This window comes from Corapipo altera, unplaced genomic scaffold, assembly GCF_003945725.1.
Source record: "Corapipo altera isolate COAL_440 unplaced genomic scaffold, ASM394572v1 61, whole genome shotgun sequence".
NCBI classification, from domain to species: domain Eukaryota; kingdom Metazoa; phylum Chordata; class Aves; order Passeriformes; family Pipridae; genus Corapipo; species Corapipo altera.
This window is the reverse complement of record NW_020884910.1, coordinates 6,699,722-6,717,841: the sequence shown is the minus strand read 5'-3', so window position 1 is coordinate 6,717,841 and position 18,120 is coordinate 6,699,722. Positions and strand designations below refer to the sequence as shown.

Below are 18,120 nucleotides of genomic sequence, written 5' to 3'. Positions count from 1 at the left end.
ATCATGTTCTTAGAAGGATTTGTAAAACCAGCAGAAGCGATAGAAAAATTGTGAAAAATTAGAGGACTGATAGTTATGCCTCCTGCACATATGAATTGTCAGTATGTGGTACATGAGGCAGCCCAGATACATCTCTGGAAAGAATGTTTCTCTGAAGTACTACTTATTGATGTAACTATAAATGTGTCTTGGTACTTATGCCTTATTTTATGCAGATGATCAGATTGTTGCTCTTGAACCTTCTTTATTTTTGTTTGTATGGCATAGAGGAGGAACATTTTTATCTTATATTTCTAGCCCTGAGATCTATAAATTATGCTGCAGGAGTTTAGGGTATTTAACTCACTGTTTTTTTCAAAATAAATGTCTGGTTTTTCAAATGCCTTACAGTATTTATGCAACTATGAAGATTCAGTGCTTACTGATTCATTCCTCATAGGTTTTGTTTGCCAACTAATTCTGTGTCAGAACTTGGTCTATATATATATAAATGTTAGCTGTAGATAAGCTAAATGTCTGTTAATCGGTGAAAACAAGCCGGTTCATTCATTAAAAAAAAAAATCGCTATTTACTTTCATTAAGTGCAATCTATGGTGCTTTGAGTCTGACACTGTATAAAGGATATGTTTTGGAAGATGTAAAAGCTGTGTGATTTTTACTTTTTTTTTTTCTTCTAGTCTGTGACTTTTGCATTGTAATCTGTCACATACCAATGGGGGGAGGGAGGCTGTGTGTATAATGACTGCACATAGTGTGAAACAGTATGTAATTTAATATCTGTTTAACTTTTTTTTATAAAGGCAAATACAATCTAAAAGGGACTGAGTCATTTCTGGCCAAGACTAAAGGGGAAATCAAGATTAAATTTAAAATGGAAAGCTTGGCAGCACATTCAAGAGAAACAGGAGACAGAGGAATAATCTGAGAAAGAAAGTAGAAATTGATGCAATGTAAGCACAGAGTTGAAGGACAAAAAAGATAACATGGCATAGAAAAATAGATGGGAAATTAAGGAGATAGCTGATGTGAGTGGAGAAAGCATTGGGAACACGTGTTACCAAAGAGAAAGCCAATATCAAGAGAGATTAATAATCACAGAAAGTAGATAATTTCTGTTGCATGAAAATGATTCTCGTGAAACTTGTTAGTACAAATAGCTTAATTATTTGAGTTCAGAACCAGTTCTTAAGATTCCTAACACAGATTTTTTTTTTTTCTTAAGAAAACACAGACTGGATCATCAGTTGGGTTGGGACTTTCAGGAACACAATGCAGTCTGTTACTCAACTCAGTAGAACAGCTGGTAGTACCAAAATACAAAAAGATTGCTGCTTAATAGGACAAAAATCCCCACCCCCAAGATTCACTTTTACCTTTTGCTTTGCCTGGGTGTGTTTGACTACAAAGGCACGTTGAAAGATTGATATATTAGAGTCAATTCTAGCTCCTAGGAACATGTTCTGGAAATGAGAAAGTGTTCTTCCCCTGTCAGATTCCCCAAGATGTTTCTCATACTCTTGTTCCCTACAACTACACTCTTGGCAGTCCATCCATTTTATGTCTTACCTGCTTTAGACTTCAATTCATTCCCTGTCTTGCTCTTGATGCCTTTTGTTTCTTCCCTTCACTGGCTATTTGTGTTCCCTTCTTTTAGCAACTTCACCCTCTAGGAGATGGGGAGTTGGAATCCCTGTCCTTTATCACTTCTACTTCCCCACTGGCAAAGCTCCATGCTGATCTTCTGTCCCTTCATGGCTCTTTCTTTCAGTTTCCTGATGGCTGTTCAGAATAATTTTTCTCCTTTTTCTTTCTCTGTTCCTTTTTTCCACAGTTTAAATCAGTCTTTCTCTGTGCCAGCAATTATTGAGGAACATTTAAGCCAGATGCCAGACGTTGTCTATGCTCTCACATCTGGTTCCCTCTGCTACTGTAGTAGCTCCCACAGCAAGAACAAATCATCTGAAAAGAGTCTCTTAGGACATGCTTGGGCAAGAGTGATTGTGATTGGTATGTTGTGCAAATTGAAGATTGTTGCTTCTAGTCCTGGGACAATTTTTTTACAAAGGTAACTAATCGGGCAGGTTAATACTGCTTGTGAGGGTAAACTTACGGTGAAGAAGCCGGAGATATGAAAAGCAGGAAAGATAAAGCACAAAAATTGCCTACACTGAAAGCAACTTTCTAATAATAATAGTAGAAGAGAAAATTAACTCCAGACTACCATGGTTTCTGGCACAGTTAGACGGGATGTGAAACAGTGTGCTATATCTTCTGGAATTATCAGATCAAGGAGACATTTATATGCCAGATTTTCATCACATTAATTCTGAATTTTAAGTGATCTGTGATGTTGACTGACTGGTGTAAAGTGCCTTGGATTTGAAGGCCCTTTAAAAGTTGAGAACATGTAACTTTTCTACTCAGATATGCATGAAATCCATGCCAAGGAAGCTGATACAGCTATTGAGGTGAATGGAAATTATGTAGTTTAATTGAGTTGTTATTAGCCAGTGCCAGGTAGTTTAAATGTGATTAGCTGGCTGTCCAGTGCATGCCAAATTTTTATATTTAGATCTTCTAAAGCAAAAATGTCAGATATTTCTAATAAGCTAATATATGCACAGACTTTCTCTTGTGGGTTTTTCAAAAATATCAGTAGTGTGAAACCAATGAATATTTCATTAGATCCTAAGATGCCTTAGTCAACAGTAACTAGATGCTTCATGTCTCTGGTCCAGGAAAGCAGCTTTGGAAAACTTCTGAAAAAGATATAGTGTCACTTAAGAATTCTGTTTGCAGATCTTTCCCTGTTGATGGTAGAAAACCGCTATAGTATTTATTATATCTAAGAAGCACCATTTGAGTAAATAATTGCTAATTTGTAAAATGTAAATAGGGGAAGCTATAGTCAACCAGACAATATCTGTCTTATCTGCAGTTAACTGATGCAGTTAGACTGTAGCTGAACAATATAATCAGATAGGCATTTTAATGCTTTTTAGTACAACCCTTGACTTAGGAACTACCATTAGGATAGTTTTTCTAGACTGCCTAGTCCATCCAGATCAACTGATATGGAGGGGTAGTTTCTTGTACTCATTATTCTGAAAAAAGTGACCTGTATTTTCATCTCAGGACTATCTAGAGCCTTTAGGAAAGAGGAGATCTTGGATGTATGACTGGACCTGTCTGGTCCCACAGGCTTTACTGAGCTTTTGGTTTCAGAAGTAAGATGCAGAACACAGTTGCAGCTTTTCCTTTGGAAGTTATGATTATTCTGAAACACTGCCTTAGAAAATTTTTACAAGCTGAATCTCTGAATCTCCAGACAGAGAGATTAAGGACAGCTAGGCTTGTGTAGCCATAAATTTTAGATCAGAGGCAACTGTTACGTCACCTAATTTCATGCATCATCTGAAACTGGATAGCCTTCCTTGCCTTCCTACCATTCTTTGAAAGTGTTAGCAAAAGTTTGTCTTTCAGAGAGGAATCCAGTGTGACTTTTCTTTAATAAAAGTATTTGGAGAAGTCTTGTGTGTACTGCTACTGGCTAAAGAAAATGTCTATCTAGTCTTGAAAACTAAGGGAGTTTCTTTTTCCCAAAAGAAGGAACATTTCATGAAGCATTTATTGTCTTGTGAAACAGGTAAATCATCAAGTTATGTAATGTTTATGGATTAAGTACAATCTGTTCTATCTTATTATTCTTGAGAGTCCAGAATTCTCACAGCTCAGGAGGACTTTGCAGCAACAATTGCATGAACAGAAGTATCCGATCCTGGACTTCCATTAGGGTGAATTTGACAGTGTTTTAAAATTTTGAAGGCTGTTAGAATTAAGCCCAATTTTTTTCTCTCTACCTATGCAAATTGTCTGTGTGCAACAGCTGCCTTACAGAAGCGTAGTAGCTTATAAGGCAAAGATTTAAATGAGGGACATTGGGCAACAAAACTAATAAGCAAGATGAGTGGAAAACCCCCGCCTAGATCAGTCCTACCTTCAGAAGGGGCAAGCAGGAGGACCCAAAGAACTACAGGCTTGTCAGCCTTACCTCTATCCCTGGAAAGGTGATGGAGCACCTAATTTGGAAAATTGTTCCCTCGCCCATGAAGAACTGTGTGATTCGGAAACATATACTCAACCAACCCTGATAACCTATGCAGTGGTGCAAACTATAGTCTGAGGCCAGTAACCATTGGTGTACCCCAGGTATCAGTACTGTGTCTGATCTTGTGCAATGTCTTCATTAATGATCTGAGTGATGAAGCAGATGGCACCCTCAGCAAATTTGCTGATGACACCAAACTGGGAAGAGTGATTGATATGCCAGAGGGTCATGCTGCCACCCAGAGGGACCTCAGTAGGATGGAGAAATGGTCTTGACAGGAAACTCATGCAGTTCAGCAAGAGCAAGAGCAAAGTCCTGCATCTGGGGAGGAACAACTGTATGCACCACTGTATGCTGGGGGTCACCCACCTGTGCACAGAAGTGGGGAACACCAAGTTGACCACATGCAGCAATGTGCCCTTGCAGTCAAGAAAGTGGAAGGTGTCCTGGGCTACATGAGAAATTTTACCAGCACGTCAAGAGAGGTGATTCTTCCCCTTGACTGTGTCCAGTTTTAGGCTCCATAGTACAAGAGACATGAATGTGCTGGAGAGAGTCCAGCTATGGGCCACAAGGATCATTCGGGGACTGGAGATCATGACCATTTTAAGTTCACACCATAGTCCAGATTCAAGTTGATTCCCCTTTTCTTAACTCTGATCTTAGACTGCTGAGGTGGGTTTAGCTTTTTCATTTCCATATTGATCTTTTTTCTGTCACAGAGAAAGCAATAAAATTCATAGAGCATCTGTTTGCAGGGTAAGTGTTCCCTTTTTTAAAGAGTTTCAGTCTTTTAGGAATGCTGTTGTTCATCAAATACCTTGATAGTCATTGCTGCTCACCAAAGAAAGGAACATCATCTTAGCTGTGGCATTGTCTTTACAGTATCTGCAAATATTCATTCCTTGAACATCTGCTACTACTCAAGAGACCTCAAATGCTAAAGAGGTGCTGTTGAATTTATGCATTTCTGCATCATTTCACCACTATAGGTAGTGTAATTTGTAGCTACCTTGCTAAGTTTCACATGAACATGATTTATGTTCTCCAGGACCAATTCTAGATTGCCATACCTCTTCAGTCATCACTCACAAACATCTGTAAAATGTGACTGAAGTGCTTTCCGTCTCTCGTTTTGTACTCTGATAGCTGAAATGTTAGCAGAATCTTGCTGCATCTCCCTCATCACACAAGATGCCTTTGTAATTAAATACATGGAAGTTATTAGAAGCAAATGTGCAAAGAGGGAACCATTTCTCCATTTCTTGGTAGCAGGATGGCCCCCACTCGCAGAGGAGGATGCCCTAGGAACACTGTGAACCCCAGGAGTTCCCAGTCTTGAAGGGGTAAAGTGTGGTGGAACTTACGGCTGTTCATCTGGCATGTAGACATCTTTTTCCTATGCATTATGGCTTAAGTATAAAGAGGCATCAAACCAGCAATTCTTATTAAGCTATTTATTTTTATTTTTTTTTGTGACAATGCTACTTGATTTTCACCATGAGCCTTTATCTCTACTCATGCTGATAGTCCTTTCTGACGTGTTGAGCTTTAAATGGGTGGTTAGCCACCAAAAGGCAGTGAAGAGTACACTGCTGCAGACTGAAACTATTCCTGTTTGGGTCGAGGAATACCATATAGTTTCCTCAAGGGTCTAGTATTGCTGTCAGGTGCTCTGTTTTTTTGATCTACATTCAGTAGTTAGATAGATCTGCTTCATTATCTTCATCCTTAGTGTCAAAGGAAACAGGTGCAGGGTTTGATAGTAATAGTAGTACTGATGGTGAACTGAGTACTACGTTTTTGTCAGCTTGTGCAGCATATCTGTTTTGTCTGATGTTTTTTTCAAGGATCGAGAGTTATCAGAACCACATTGCATGGCCATAGACCATCAGACTAAGGAGAAGTCTGGCATTTATTACTGTTTAATAAGAATGACTCAAAGGCTGGTCTATGCACATAAATGAAAGAGGTTCTTTATTTGTATAAAACATCTATAATCTCCCTCAGAGTTAGGAACAAAGGCCATTCGATGCTGTTTGCCATTCATAGTGCTGGAAGGGAACACCTAACAGCAGTATTAGCATAATATAGTCTTCTGAGAGTTGCAACCGTGTATCTAGGCAGTCAAAAAGGCTTTTGAAGAATTGTTGAAACCTTTAAGGCCTTTTCTGCGGAATGTTTTGGCCTTACTTGGATTAGGCTCAGGAGTTAGCTTTCATGTTGTGGGGTGGGTGGCAGGTTTGATATGTTAAGCATCAATTTAATGGGTGAAAATTATTCAGGCCCTCACAGCTAGCCTGCTGTACATACTAGTTTGTAAATACTGATTGCTGTTTTCATCTTAATGAGGGATCCACTTATCCGATTTGGGGGTTAAATTTTGCTTTTTCTGCCAATTTTCACTCTCTTCCCTTATAGCTGTAAACAGCTTGATTTGTTTTTGAAAGGGGGAAAAATTCTTCCATTTCTTTACAGTATTTGCAGAAAGAAGCATTAACCTAGAAAAGGCCATGTAAATTAGTGCATTTAGTGTATTAGATTTTGCCATGTAAAATGGAAATGCTTCTCCAAGTCTGTGGTGGCTTCTGAAACTTTTCTGAAAAATTTCCATATGTTGAGAGCATACAGAACAGCTACCCTGGGATTAATAGACATGTTTACCTAGTACAGTATTTTTGCATCTTCAAAATAGAATGTCTTGCTTTTGCTGTTACGGTGTCTTTAAGAAGATTCTGATTAGTTACTTCCAAGTCTTAAGGCCACTGCATACTGAATTCTGTGATTTTTGCAAGTGTGAATGCATATTTGAAAAAGGTGGAGTTACCCTGCAAGAGCAGCATTCTTTTTGAGGGCTGTTGACTTTGTGGTTTCTGTGACTTTCTCACTCTTATAGGGTTTGATACTTGGGAGCTTTGTGCTAGCAAAGAAACTTGAGGGTGAATAGTCTCCATGATTTATGCACCAGTTACAAAGGTGCTCTGTGGGTCTACAGAGTAGATACAATAACCCAAGAGACAAAACATTTTCCATTTACGTGTATGGCACAAGCCGTCTCATTACCAGGGAACTGTGGTGGGTTGACCCTGGCTGGATGCAAGGTGCCCACCAAAGCTGCTGTGTCACTCCCCTCCTCAACTGAACAGGGAAGAGGAAAAAACAAAAATATTAAGAGAGGCTCATGGGTAAAGGTAAGGATAGGGAGAGATCACTTACCAAGTACTACCATGGGCAAAACAAAGTTGACTTGGGGAAATTCATTTATTACCAATCAAATCAAAGTAGGATAATGAGAAATAAAAACTGAATCTTAAAACACCCACCTCCACCCCTCCCATCTTCAGAGGCTCAACTTCACTCATGATTTTGTCTATCTCCTTGCCCACAGTGGTGCAGGGGAAAGAGGAATGGGGTTTGCAGTCAGTTCATCACAGATTTTCTCTGCCACTCCTTCATCCTCAGGAGGAGGACTCTTCACACTCCTCTCCTGCATCAGTGTGGGGTCCCTCCCACAGGAGACAGCACTCCATGAACTTCTCCAACGTGTGTCCTTCTCACGGTCTGCAGTTCTTTGCAAACTGCTCCAGTGTGGGTCCTTTCCATGGGGTGCAGTCCTTCTAGAACAGACTGTTCCAGTGTAAGTCCCCCACAAGGTTACAAGTTCTGCCAGCAAACCTGCTCCAGCATGGGCTTCTCTCTCCATAGGGCCACAGATCCTGCCAGGAGCCTGCCCCAGCATGGGTTTCACATGGGGTTACAGTCTCCTTCAGACATCCACCTGCTCTGTTGTGGGGTTCTTCCACAGGCTGCAGGTGGGTCTCTGCTCAACCATGGACCTCCATGGGCTGTAGGAGGACAGCCTGCCTCGCCATGGTCATCCCTACAGGCTTCAGGGGAAGCTCTGACACCTGGAGCACCTCCTTCCCCTCATTCTGCACCAACCTTGATGTCTGCAGGGCTATTTCTCTTACATGTTCTCACTCCTCTCTCTGGCTGCAGTTGCTGTTCTGCAGTTGTTATTTTACCTTCTTCTTTTTAAATACATTATCCCAGAGGTGCTACCACCAATGCTCATGGGTTCGGCCTTGACTAGTGGTGAGTCTGTCTTGGAGCCACCTGGCATTGGCTCTGTTGGTCACACAGAAAGCTTCTGGCAATTTCTCAAAGAAACCACCCTTGTAGTCTTCCTCCTACCAAAACCTTGCCGTGCAAACTCGATGCAGCAACATGGCTGAAAGAGTGGTAAGGCAGGTGAGTAATTTTCAGTTATTCTTCTTTTCTTTGACAGATTCAAGGAACATCTCGGACAATCATCTCAGTCTTTGTAGTTGTATGTGTTGTACAGAGCATTTTTAAAAGCTGTAGTGATGACTTGGCAGCAGTCATGGTCATGCTTCATTCTTAGTTATCCTTTTTACCAACTTTTTCCTAGTAACTAACTTGCTTTCCCTTATTCCATTTCAGTATTATTTTCTGTTCTTCATGTCCACGGGAAAAAAATATTATTTCTTTTTCCTTTTTGTAGCTTTTTATATACTAAAAAGTCCTTACCTTGTCCTTTCTTGAACATCTTTTATCTAGACTAAATAACCCCAATTCTTTTGCTGTTTCCTAATGAGCTCTATTTTAAAAGGCAACCATTCATTTTTTGTTCTTCTCCGTTCTTCTTGTCTATATTTTTTTTTTAAATGCATTGCCTGTCAACAGGATATTGCCAAGGCTAAAATAGAATCTATCTGTTCAACCTGCTTTTTAAAAAAAAAATTAAAAATATTGTATGATAAGTAATCATATTGTCTGATAACAGCTTATTATTTAAAACCTAGAGCCTGAGGCTTTTACTGTCTAGAACATGCTAAAAGAAGGCATTTTAATAAGCTCAGCAGAGCACTCGGGACAAATCTACAATTTCCCATAAAAGGCACCTTACGCACCACTGCTTGCTACATTTCTTTCTTTTCCCTGCATCTCTCCAAATACGCTTTTCTGGTCACCTGGCCCTCACAAAATCCTGTGCAACTGTCTCAAGCTCTCACTCCAGCCTGCATAAGTAAACATTATACCAAGTACTCAGTGGTTTTGTTATGCAGAAGCAGCAGCCGAGAAAAGACAGATGGCAGGAATAGAAAGTAAAGGCATGTCTTCAACCAGTTTGTTTCCTTGCATTCAGTCTTGGGTGAGAGGGATATAGAGGGAGTTTTATACCTTCTGATGCTAAGTCAGTGCTATGTAGAGTCCTCAACCCCAATGGAAGTGACAGGAGGGTGCCTCTAATCACAGCAAGTTTTGGCAGCTACTGCTAACAACATGGTTATCTGAACCAGGAGTTAGTGCTGGTGCTCTGATGCTGAAATGGCTCAGTGATGCCTTGCTTTGACTGTCTTGTCTAGATTCGTGTACATTTAGATCAGCTCAACCTTGTACACTCCTACTAAAAACTCCTTCAGTACTATAGCTTGTTCCTCAGATATTGTAGTACGTTTCAAATGGATTAAAAACTGGATAGCAGTATGTAAATAATTAACCATTAAGAATATTCTTCTAGAAAGGATGTTTGTAAGGATGTTCTCCCATTGAATATTCTTACCCTATTGCTTCAGTATCTTTTATTAATGAATAATGCAATAATGTGTAGCGCTTTCATAAGGTGCAGGATCCAAATGCTGAAGCTAAACAAATTAATGCTAAAAATGTCTTTTCAAACAATTTATCATTTAACTGGAAGTCATCATTCTTTTCTCTATTAGGTGTTAAAACTTGTCTGTGCTGTAGAGGAACTCCCTTTAGATGACTCTCTGTAGATAGTTCTGTCTGGTCTTGACCCATCTACTACTTAAAAATCTAAAAGTTCAGTATGAATTTTTGACACTTATCTGTAGATGCAAATCAGGTCGTTTATATGTAACTGGGCCAAGAATGAGCTTTTAGTTCTCTTTACAGTTTCTTTTTCCCCAATTGTGATAGACTGCACGTGTATTGTACCTCTGTCTTATACTATGCCTTCTAATTTTGACTTGGTCCTTTATTTAAGGTCAATGTGTTATCTGAATTTTACTGCTAAATTTCTGCATATTTTCTCAAACACTGTCTCTTGTCAGTTTCTTTGCTAAAAATCATTCAAGCCATATTGCTTCTGTTACTTCACAATTCTATCAAATAATATTCTGAGGTTTTTCAGTTTAGACATATTCCTCTTTTTCAGTTTAAACGTATCCCATCTTACAATCATTTGAAGTACCTCTGTAAAAGTTCTTTTTCCTGGCTCATTGCTTTCAGATCCACCTCCATCTTTCCATACTACAGTGCATCAAATACAGTTAGATGTCATCTTTAATATTTTGTTCTGGTTTATTTCATGTCTCACTAGTCATCTCCTCAAACATTAAGATATTGATTTTTTTTCCCACCTTCATATGAAAAATAAGGATGTTCTTGATTGCTTATTTTTCAGCTTGTTTCTCCAGTAAGCGTTTCTTCTGTTTTCCTCCCATAGGCTTTATAAAAGGGCAAGATGCCTTTTAGAAATCCAACAGAACTATCATGTAGTCCTTCTTAAAGGTCTTATTCTTCTTGATTACATGAGTATTGGTCAGGTAGTTGATAATAACGGAATGGTAGAATATTGCAAATTAGAAGGATTGTTGAATCCAACTCCCTCCTTCTCTCAGGACTACCTAAAACTAAACCTTGTGATGAAGAGCACCATCCAAATGCTCCTTGAGTTCTGATGGGCTTGATGCTGTGACCACTCTCTCAGTGAAGAACCTTTTCCCAATCTGAAATTCTCCTGAAATTCATTCAGTTTCCTCGTGTCCTATCACTGGTCACTGGAGAGATAATGTTTCTATACTATGTCCATGTTGCATAAATTATTTTGGGGCATGGTAGCTCTTTTTGTTACATGTTCATATGGTGCTTCAAACTGGTGAAAAACGTATCTCCAAATTAGGAGATACTTCTCCACAAATGTAGTGAATACTGAAAGCAACTAACTGGTAAAAGCAGATTCATATAATGGGCATCTACCAAATATGCCTCCTTTGGAAAATGTGCTTCATGTAGGCTTAGAAGGAGCTGTCTCCCAATTGCTCTTTTATTTAACAGCCATTAGGGTCTGAATAAGGCTGTTACAGATTTATGTTCCAAAAGTAAGTAGAAACAACACTAGAAATGACAGAGATTTTGTTCTTTCAATAGTTTCTCTAAGTAATCAGACTAGGGAGGAATTGTTTTTCCTATGCATTAGCAGTGAAGGAAAAACTGGGAAACTGCATATATGGTTTTGCATAGACTCTGTTTGTGAAAGAATAGGAACTCTGTCTGCACTAATCTCAATAAAAAGAGATTGGAATTTTGTTAAAGTTAAAATATTCGGGTAGGAGAGTTGTGTCTTGATTTTTAGCTATCAATATAAAGAATGATTTAAAGACTGCTTTAGAAAGCACTTGAAATTTCCAGTATCTGCGGAGGAAGGTGGGAGGAGAGCTGATTCTTCTTCTGTAATAGGAATATAAGAACTATTGCTGGAGAGCCTGGAAGGAAAAAAATCAAAATGACAAGTTTGCTTTTCGTGTTCAAATCTAAATGAAATTTATAAAGTGAACAAGTGGCAAAAAATTATAAGTTAATATGTTTTTTACAATATAAAGCTTTTCTAATACAAAGGAGTAGGTGGGGCGGGGAAATTTCAGTCTTTATAGTTCTTGGAGATAAATCAGACTTTGTAACTATTTGCAATTGATCCTACTATCTTAGGTATTCAAGATCAAAGCAGTGCAACTGGCAGGAAAACTTCTTCCAGCTTTCAACACACCTACGGGTATACCATGGGCAATGGTGAATCTGAAAAGGTAATGAGTTTTCTTTTGTGGGGACGTGTGTTCCTCCCCCTCCCTCCAACTTAAAATTAGTAATGGCATACATCAGTTTTTCTTAGTAGGGGAGCTGTAGAAGATGGAGACAAACTGTCATTCCTGGCATGTTAGAATAATTTTAATAGAGTTTAGAGCATTCTAACTCATTAACTGCAATAAATTATGGTCATCGGTTTTTTCCTCTCATTGTGCAATAAGCATTCAATGTGCTGTTGGACTGTACCGAGTGTATTATTCTGTGTGTTGTCCTAGAGCTTAATAATTGTTTCTTTAGTCATTGAAGAGCCTATTAGAAAATAAAATTGTTTGCAGGACATGGTTGAACTTACTAGGTTTTCTGAACAGTGTGAGGTGTATGTTACCTTTAGAAGACTCACAGCATTTGAGAAGATGATAGGACTCTGAGGATATTATTTCATTTTATGTTTAGCTTGGGTATAAAGTCTAGTGTGCAGAAGTCTGCTATGGTCTGTGCAGATGGAGAGGCTCCTTTACATGACTGTTCAGGTCAGACTGGACTTAGATGGTCTGTATTGCGGTGTGGAAGGGAATTACCTTGCCTAATTCATCTTGTATTGCTTCCTCAATTCTGGGATTTCCCTCAGATTTTGAGAGCATTTTTGATGCAAGGCATTCTTTAAATTTTAGTATGTTCTTCAACACTAGCTGAATTGTGATGCATGTCTAGATTGTGTGTGTACTTAAGCAATGTGGGATAGTAAATAGCAGAGAGTTTTGAATTGTTTTACATCATTTTCCTTTTGGGAGAGGTATTTGTCGTGCTTTGTTAGGAGTGTGAAGAGATTTAGGACTTTTTTGAGAGCCTTAAATGCCTTTTTGTGGTAAGGATAGTCTCCTGGCTTTGCTGTCAGCCTTGGGTAAAGAACATGGAGCTGTGGTTTGCCCTTCTGCTGGTGCAGGGCATCATCACCCTTACCTGGTTTTCTCTTCTTTGCCCATGCTGCCTTTCCCCACTCAGGCCATTTTTTGGACCATTTTTGTACAGTCAGTATTGTTGGGTTAAATTTCCCTACGCACTTCCTGCATGACGTTATAATTTACTCAGTACTGTGTTCTTTCTGCATTAGGACTTGAAGTTCCTTTGTGCATAAATTAGTTTTTTATTTTTGTTTTGTTTAGCCCAAACCTGCACCATGACTCCTGTGTGTTTGAAGGGCCCTGGTGACCCATGCTCCTCAGTCAGCACAGGCATCTGCCTCATTAGCTCGAGCAACACAGGTAGTGAGGTTTAAGAAGCTGAAGCAATGGATGCATTGCTTGTTTTACTTATCAGTAAAACATGGGGACCATCAGGTCAGGTCTCAAAACTCAATCAGAAAGACGGGACAGGGAGAAGGATTTGCAGTAGGTGGAGGGGAAAGAATTGGAGTGCCAGAAATTTCCTGCATGGTAGTGTCGTTTATGCATTTACTGTGTCAGTCTCTCAGTAACATGTAGAACCAGCCAGCATCACAGCAGAAAACAGTGGCTTACATGCCAGAGGGCAACGGCAGTAGAAGGTGTATATGAGAACACTTGTCTTGAGGCTGACATGCAGTAGAACACCAGACCTGAAGGAAATATTTGGAAAATTATTGACTTGTGTTATATTACCTTTTGTATTCATAATGAAAAAAAACCAAAAAACCCTCTGAGACAGGCCATGATTGTGTCTTTACACTCTGTAAGCAGCGGTTACTGTGTCTTAAAATGTGTTGTGAGATTTACAACTACTGCTCCATAGCCAACATTTTTTGTTTACATTTTCTCTTTCCAAAGTGTAATTTAAAAAATAAAGAAGCATTCCTAATTGATTGTAGCCTTACTGAAATTTTTTGTGAGAGAAAGTAGAAGTAATATTCAGGAAAATGTAGTTGACTCCAGAAATTAAATAACCCGATCCTGAAAGGTGGTGAAAACTCCCACGTTAGATTAAACCAGGTAAATTAGGAATTATGACTTTGCAAGATAGTAGCACTTAGAGTGAAAAAGACAGGAGGTATGTGACACTTTCTGCTAATTCTTTAGGTGAGCCTGAGGAACTCATATATTCTGCCTACAGTAAACATAGTGTATTCCAGTGTAGATACAGATAGAGAAGCACATCCCACACAAGTAAAGGGAACACAGCAGGTCTTTGGCAGGAGAAGGAAGCAAACGTTACTGTCTTTGGAAATATACTTGTCTCATTTTGTTTCTTGTTCTTAGAAACATACAGTAAATAAACAACAACTGAGATTGAGCCCAGTGTTAAGTCATCGTATTTCTGTGACATCAAGATATTGTATTTTTTAATTGCAGGACTTTTTCTTGATGAGGTCATGGTATCTTTTTTTGAAAAAGACCCAATCAGTGAGCTAATTGATCAATCAAACCACAATTCCTATAATCTGAAGTACAGGTTAAAATTTAGATGTTACCTGTTTAATTAGCTGTGATAGTTGTGTTGTATGCAGTAATTCTGAAATTTTTGTCGTCTTCTCCCTTTTTTATGCATATTTGTTGGAATTCAGTGGTGTCGGTCGCAACTGGGGCTGGGCTTCTGCTGGCAGCAGCATCCTTGCTGAGTTTGGTACTCTGCACATGGAATTTGTCCACCTCAGCTATTTGACAGGGGACCCTGTATACTACAACAAGGTGAGTCTCAAAATCAGTTTCTTTTATCATACTAATGTCTTTTATTCTGTTTCATCATAAATTGCATTAAAGGAGAAGTACTTTCTGTATTGAATTCTCTCTGCATTCTTGGTAGCAGGTAAATTTATTCATGCTTGTATTTCTATTACCAAGTAGATGTCCTTTTCAAGTAGAAATATGACAACACAAGTTTTCTTATTTGTTTCAGCATAACTTTAAAAATCATAATTTTTAAACATGTTTATGTGAACAATCCTTTAAAAACAAAACCATACAAATCTGAAGGAAGCCCTCAAGAAAGCTTGTGGTTCAGATTAAGAAAATTTTCTACTAAAAAAATAAAAAAAAAAGGAAAAAAGATTTAACTGTGTGCAGAGAGCAGATGGACGTTGTGATCAGTGATCAGTGATCCTGATTCTTGATTTAATTTAGGTGATGCACATTCGGAAGTTACTTCAAAAAATGGATCGTCCTAATGGACTTTATCCAAATTATTTGAACCCAAGAACAGGACGGTGGGGTCAGCGTAAGTATTCTTATTTTATTAATTTTTAATTAAAACTCTACTTCTTACTTTGTTGCTGAGTTGGAGATCAGAAAGATTATTCTATAGGGCACAAAGCAGTGTTGCCTAAAAACATCAGACATTGAAGGATTTCTTAGACTTGAGATCTCCTAAAACCAGTTTTTGCCTGTTACTCTCTGAAGTCACAGAGCTTGCTTTTTAGGGTCCTTTCTGAAAACAGTTTCCTACTAAATCTGGTACCTATTCTTACTTTTATCAGTCAGTAAAATCTTCAGTAATAAAGAATGAGGCTGAAAGTATTTCCTCATTATGATTCTGTTCCTGGTTTTGTTCTGCAAACCATCTGGTAAATGGATTACTGTAAGGTGATACAGAGGTAATGCATGTTTGTGGTGGTTAAATTATGTTAGGGACTGACATCTACAAGTGTAATTCGTTTACTTAGTGGCATGTGAAATGGCATGATGAACCTCCCTACAGATCCTGTTGGTATCAATGTGTCTCCCATTAAAAAAAAAAAAAGGCTTTGGAATGAAAAGAAAAAGTTGATTTTGTTTCTCACAATGTAAGTAGAGAGATAAAACATGAAGAGAGAGACACAAACATGATTCCTTTTCTTGAAGTGGTTCTTTAAAGAAAAGTTGAGTGGTTTAGTGCTTTCATAGTGGCTGTGATAAAAGAGAATCTTTTTCTTCAAGGTTTCTGTTTCTATTTCTTTTATGAATGCAGGTCAAAACAAGCAAGATGATCTATTTCTGTCCTGTTTGACATCATTAATATGTTTGGGGGATTTCAGTGGTTGGCTGTAAATATCCAGCAGAACAAGTTCTGGCTTGCAAACTGAGAATTTGCTCCTGACTTTGAGTCTGGTATGTGAGGGAGATGAATGCAGCTGTCATTGCAGTCACTGTGAAATACTTGTCTAATCCTATCGTTAAGGCAAAAATTCCCTAATCTAATATCTCATCTAATGTCTTTGAGTGAATTGTGACACCTTCTGAGACAGGCAAATGGATTGATGGGATAAATTCTTCGGATAAAATTAGGTTTAGCCACACATTCAGAAAAAAAAATTAAGCAAATACAAATATTCATGTATTATTTATTCAAAAGACAATTTTACATCACTGCTTTGAAATATTTTTCTATTGCTTTTTTCCCTATTCCTAAACCTAAAAATTGCTTGTTTTATCAAAAGTAGTCTAATGTGGCATATAACCAGGAGTCACTAGGGGCTGTTTCATAGAATCATAGAATGTCTTGGGTTGGAAGAGACCTTAAAGATCATCTCGTTCCAACCCCCATGCCATGAGCAGGGACACCTTCCACTAGACCAGGTTGCTCAAAACTCCATCCAACCTGACCTTGAACACTTCCAGGGATGGGACATCCACAGCTTCTCTGGGCAACATTTTCCTGTGCCTCACCACCCCCACAATAAGGAATTTCTTCCAAATATCTAATCTAAACCTACTCTCTTTCAGTTTAAAGCCATTCTCCCTCATCCTGTCACTACATGCCCTGATAAAAAGTCCCTCTCTGGCTTTCTTGCAATAACAATGCTGAGAATTAGTATCTCTTGGGAATAAAATAGTCCTCGTCACTAAGAATAAACATACAGTACAAATTTTAACTTTACAGAAGTTTGGTGGAGTTCAAACATACTATTTAAAAGGATTTTGAAAGGTAATAAATTTGGAACTAAAGTTTAGGATTACAGGCTGAGACTTAAGTTCTGAGGATAAAAAGAAATAGAAGTTTATAGACTTATATTTTTTTTATGCTGCTCATGAGACATAAACTTATTTCCTGGAATTTGGTGGTTGGATGTTTTTTGTGGGGTTTGTTTGTTTGGGTTTTTTTTTTAGCAAATAAGGTTCCAAATGTATATACAAGTGTTCTGGTGTTACTTCTAGGATCTTCCCAATGCAACAAGCATTTTTGAACCCCATTTGAAAAGTTTTGTGGGGACTAGATAGAAAGAACCCATTATTCACTTTTTCTTTTTACAAATCGAGTTGGAATGACGAGAAAATATCTTTGTTGTATCCCTGATAGATTATTCATCAGTGAACCTATTTGCAAAAATTTGAGACATTACGGTAAAGGAGCATGTGGACTGAAACACTGGATGTATTAGAGGGAATAACTGAGTCTTAGGCAGGAATTTCTTTCTCCTGATGCCCTTGCAGTTTGTGTCCTGCATCGCACAAGTCAGCGGAGAAAGGGTGACGCCTTCACACATGATGTCCCAGTTCACTAGAGGACTTGAGTTTGAGTCTCCAGTAGTTAGTGACTTGAGTCACATGGTTGGTATTAAAGGCAGGCAAGGCTTTTATGTCCTCCTCAGAAGGTAATTTTAAAGAGCATTGTATTTGGCGTGTTATATACTTTTGTACTAGAGAGACTGAGACAAAGGAAAGAGAACCAAATCGTAACTTTTCTTTTTTCAGCTTCTGGAAAAGCTGCCCTTTTCATCTGTGCTGTGACCTTTAGTTCAATGCATCTTATCTTGTACAAAGTACTTTCTGCAGATAGTTTCTGAGAATTATTTCAGAACTCTTTATTTGCCTAGATACATGTAACTCTTGATTCTGACCTTTCAGGGGTTTCTCTTCTGTCTCTTTTTTTCCTCTTCCTTCTAACATTTTTTTTCCTCTCCTCAGAATTTTTTTGGCTCAGTTCTAGTTGGGTTTTTTTTAATCTGTACACCATTCCAAGGAAGGTACAAGGGCTGTGAAATAAGTAGAATAAATCTAAATAAATATGTATCTAAATGCACTGTTGAAGAAATATGGGATTTAGCTGCAAGCATCTTTATATTTGTGGGTTTATTTTTTATTTGTGTACCCTTCATTCTAGGAGTGCGTATCTTTTTTCAGAGTAATAAAAACATCAGCAATGTACATGTAACAGTCAGACTTAATGTTATTACTACAAGTTGGTTATGCACAGAGTATTAGACAAAATGCAT

General features: G+C 38.3%; 1 protein-coding gene across 1 annotated transcript in view; it reads left to right on the top strand.

Moving 5' to 3' along the window:
• The window catches only part of MAN1A2 (mannosidase alpha class 1A member 2), a 131,844-nt gene that overhangs the window by 75,156 nt on the left and 38,568 nt on the right, over nt 1–18,120 (top strand). The window contains exons 6-8 of the mRNA XM_027653543.1: nt 11,865–11,959; nt 14,497–14,620; nt 15,053–15,146. Coding sequence (XP_027509344.1) covers nt 11,865–11,959; nt 14,497–14,620; nt 15,053–15,146 — 313 coding nt within the window. The remainder of the gene's footprint in view (nt 1–11,864; nt 11,960–14,496; nt 14,621–15,052; nt 15,147–18,120) is intronic.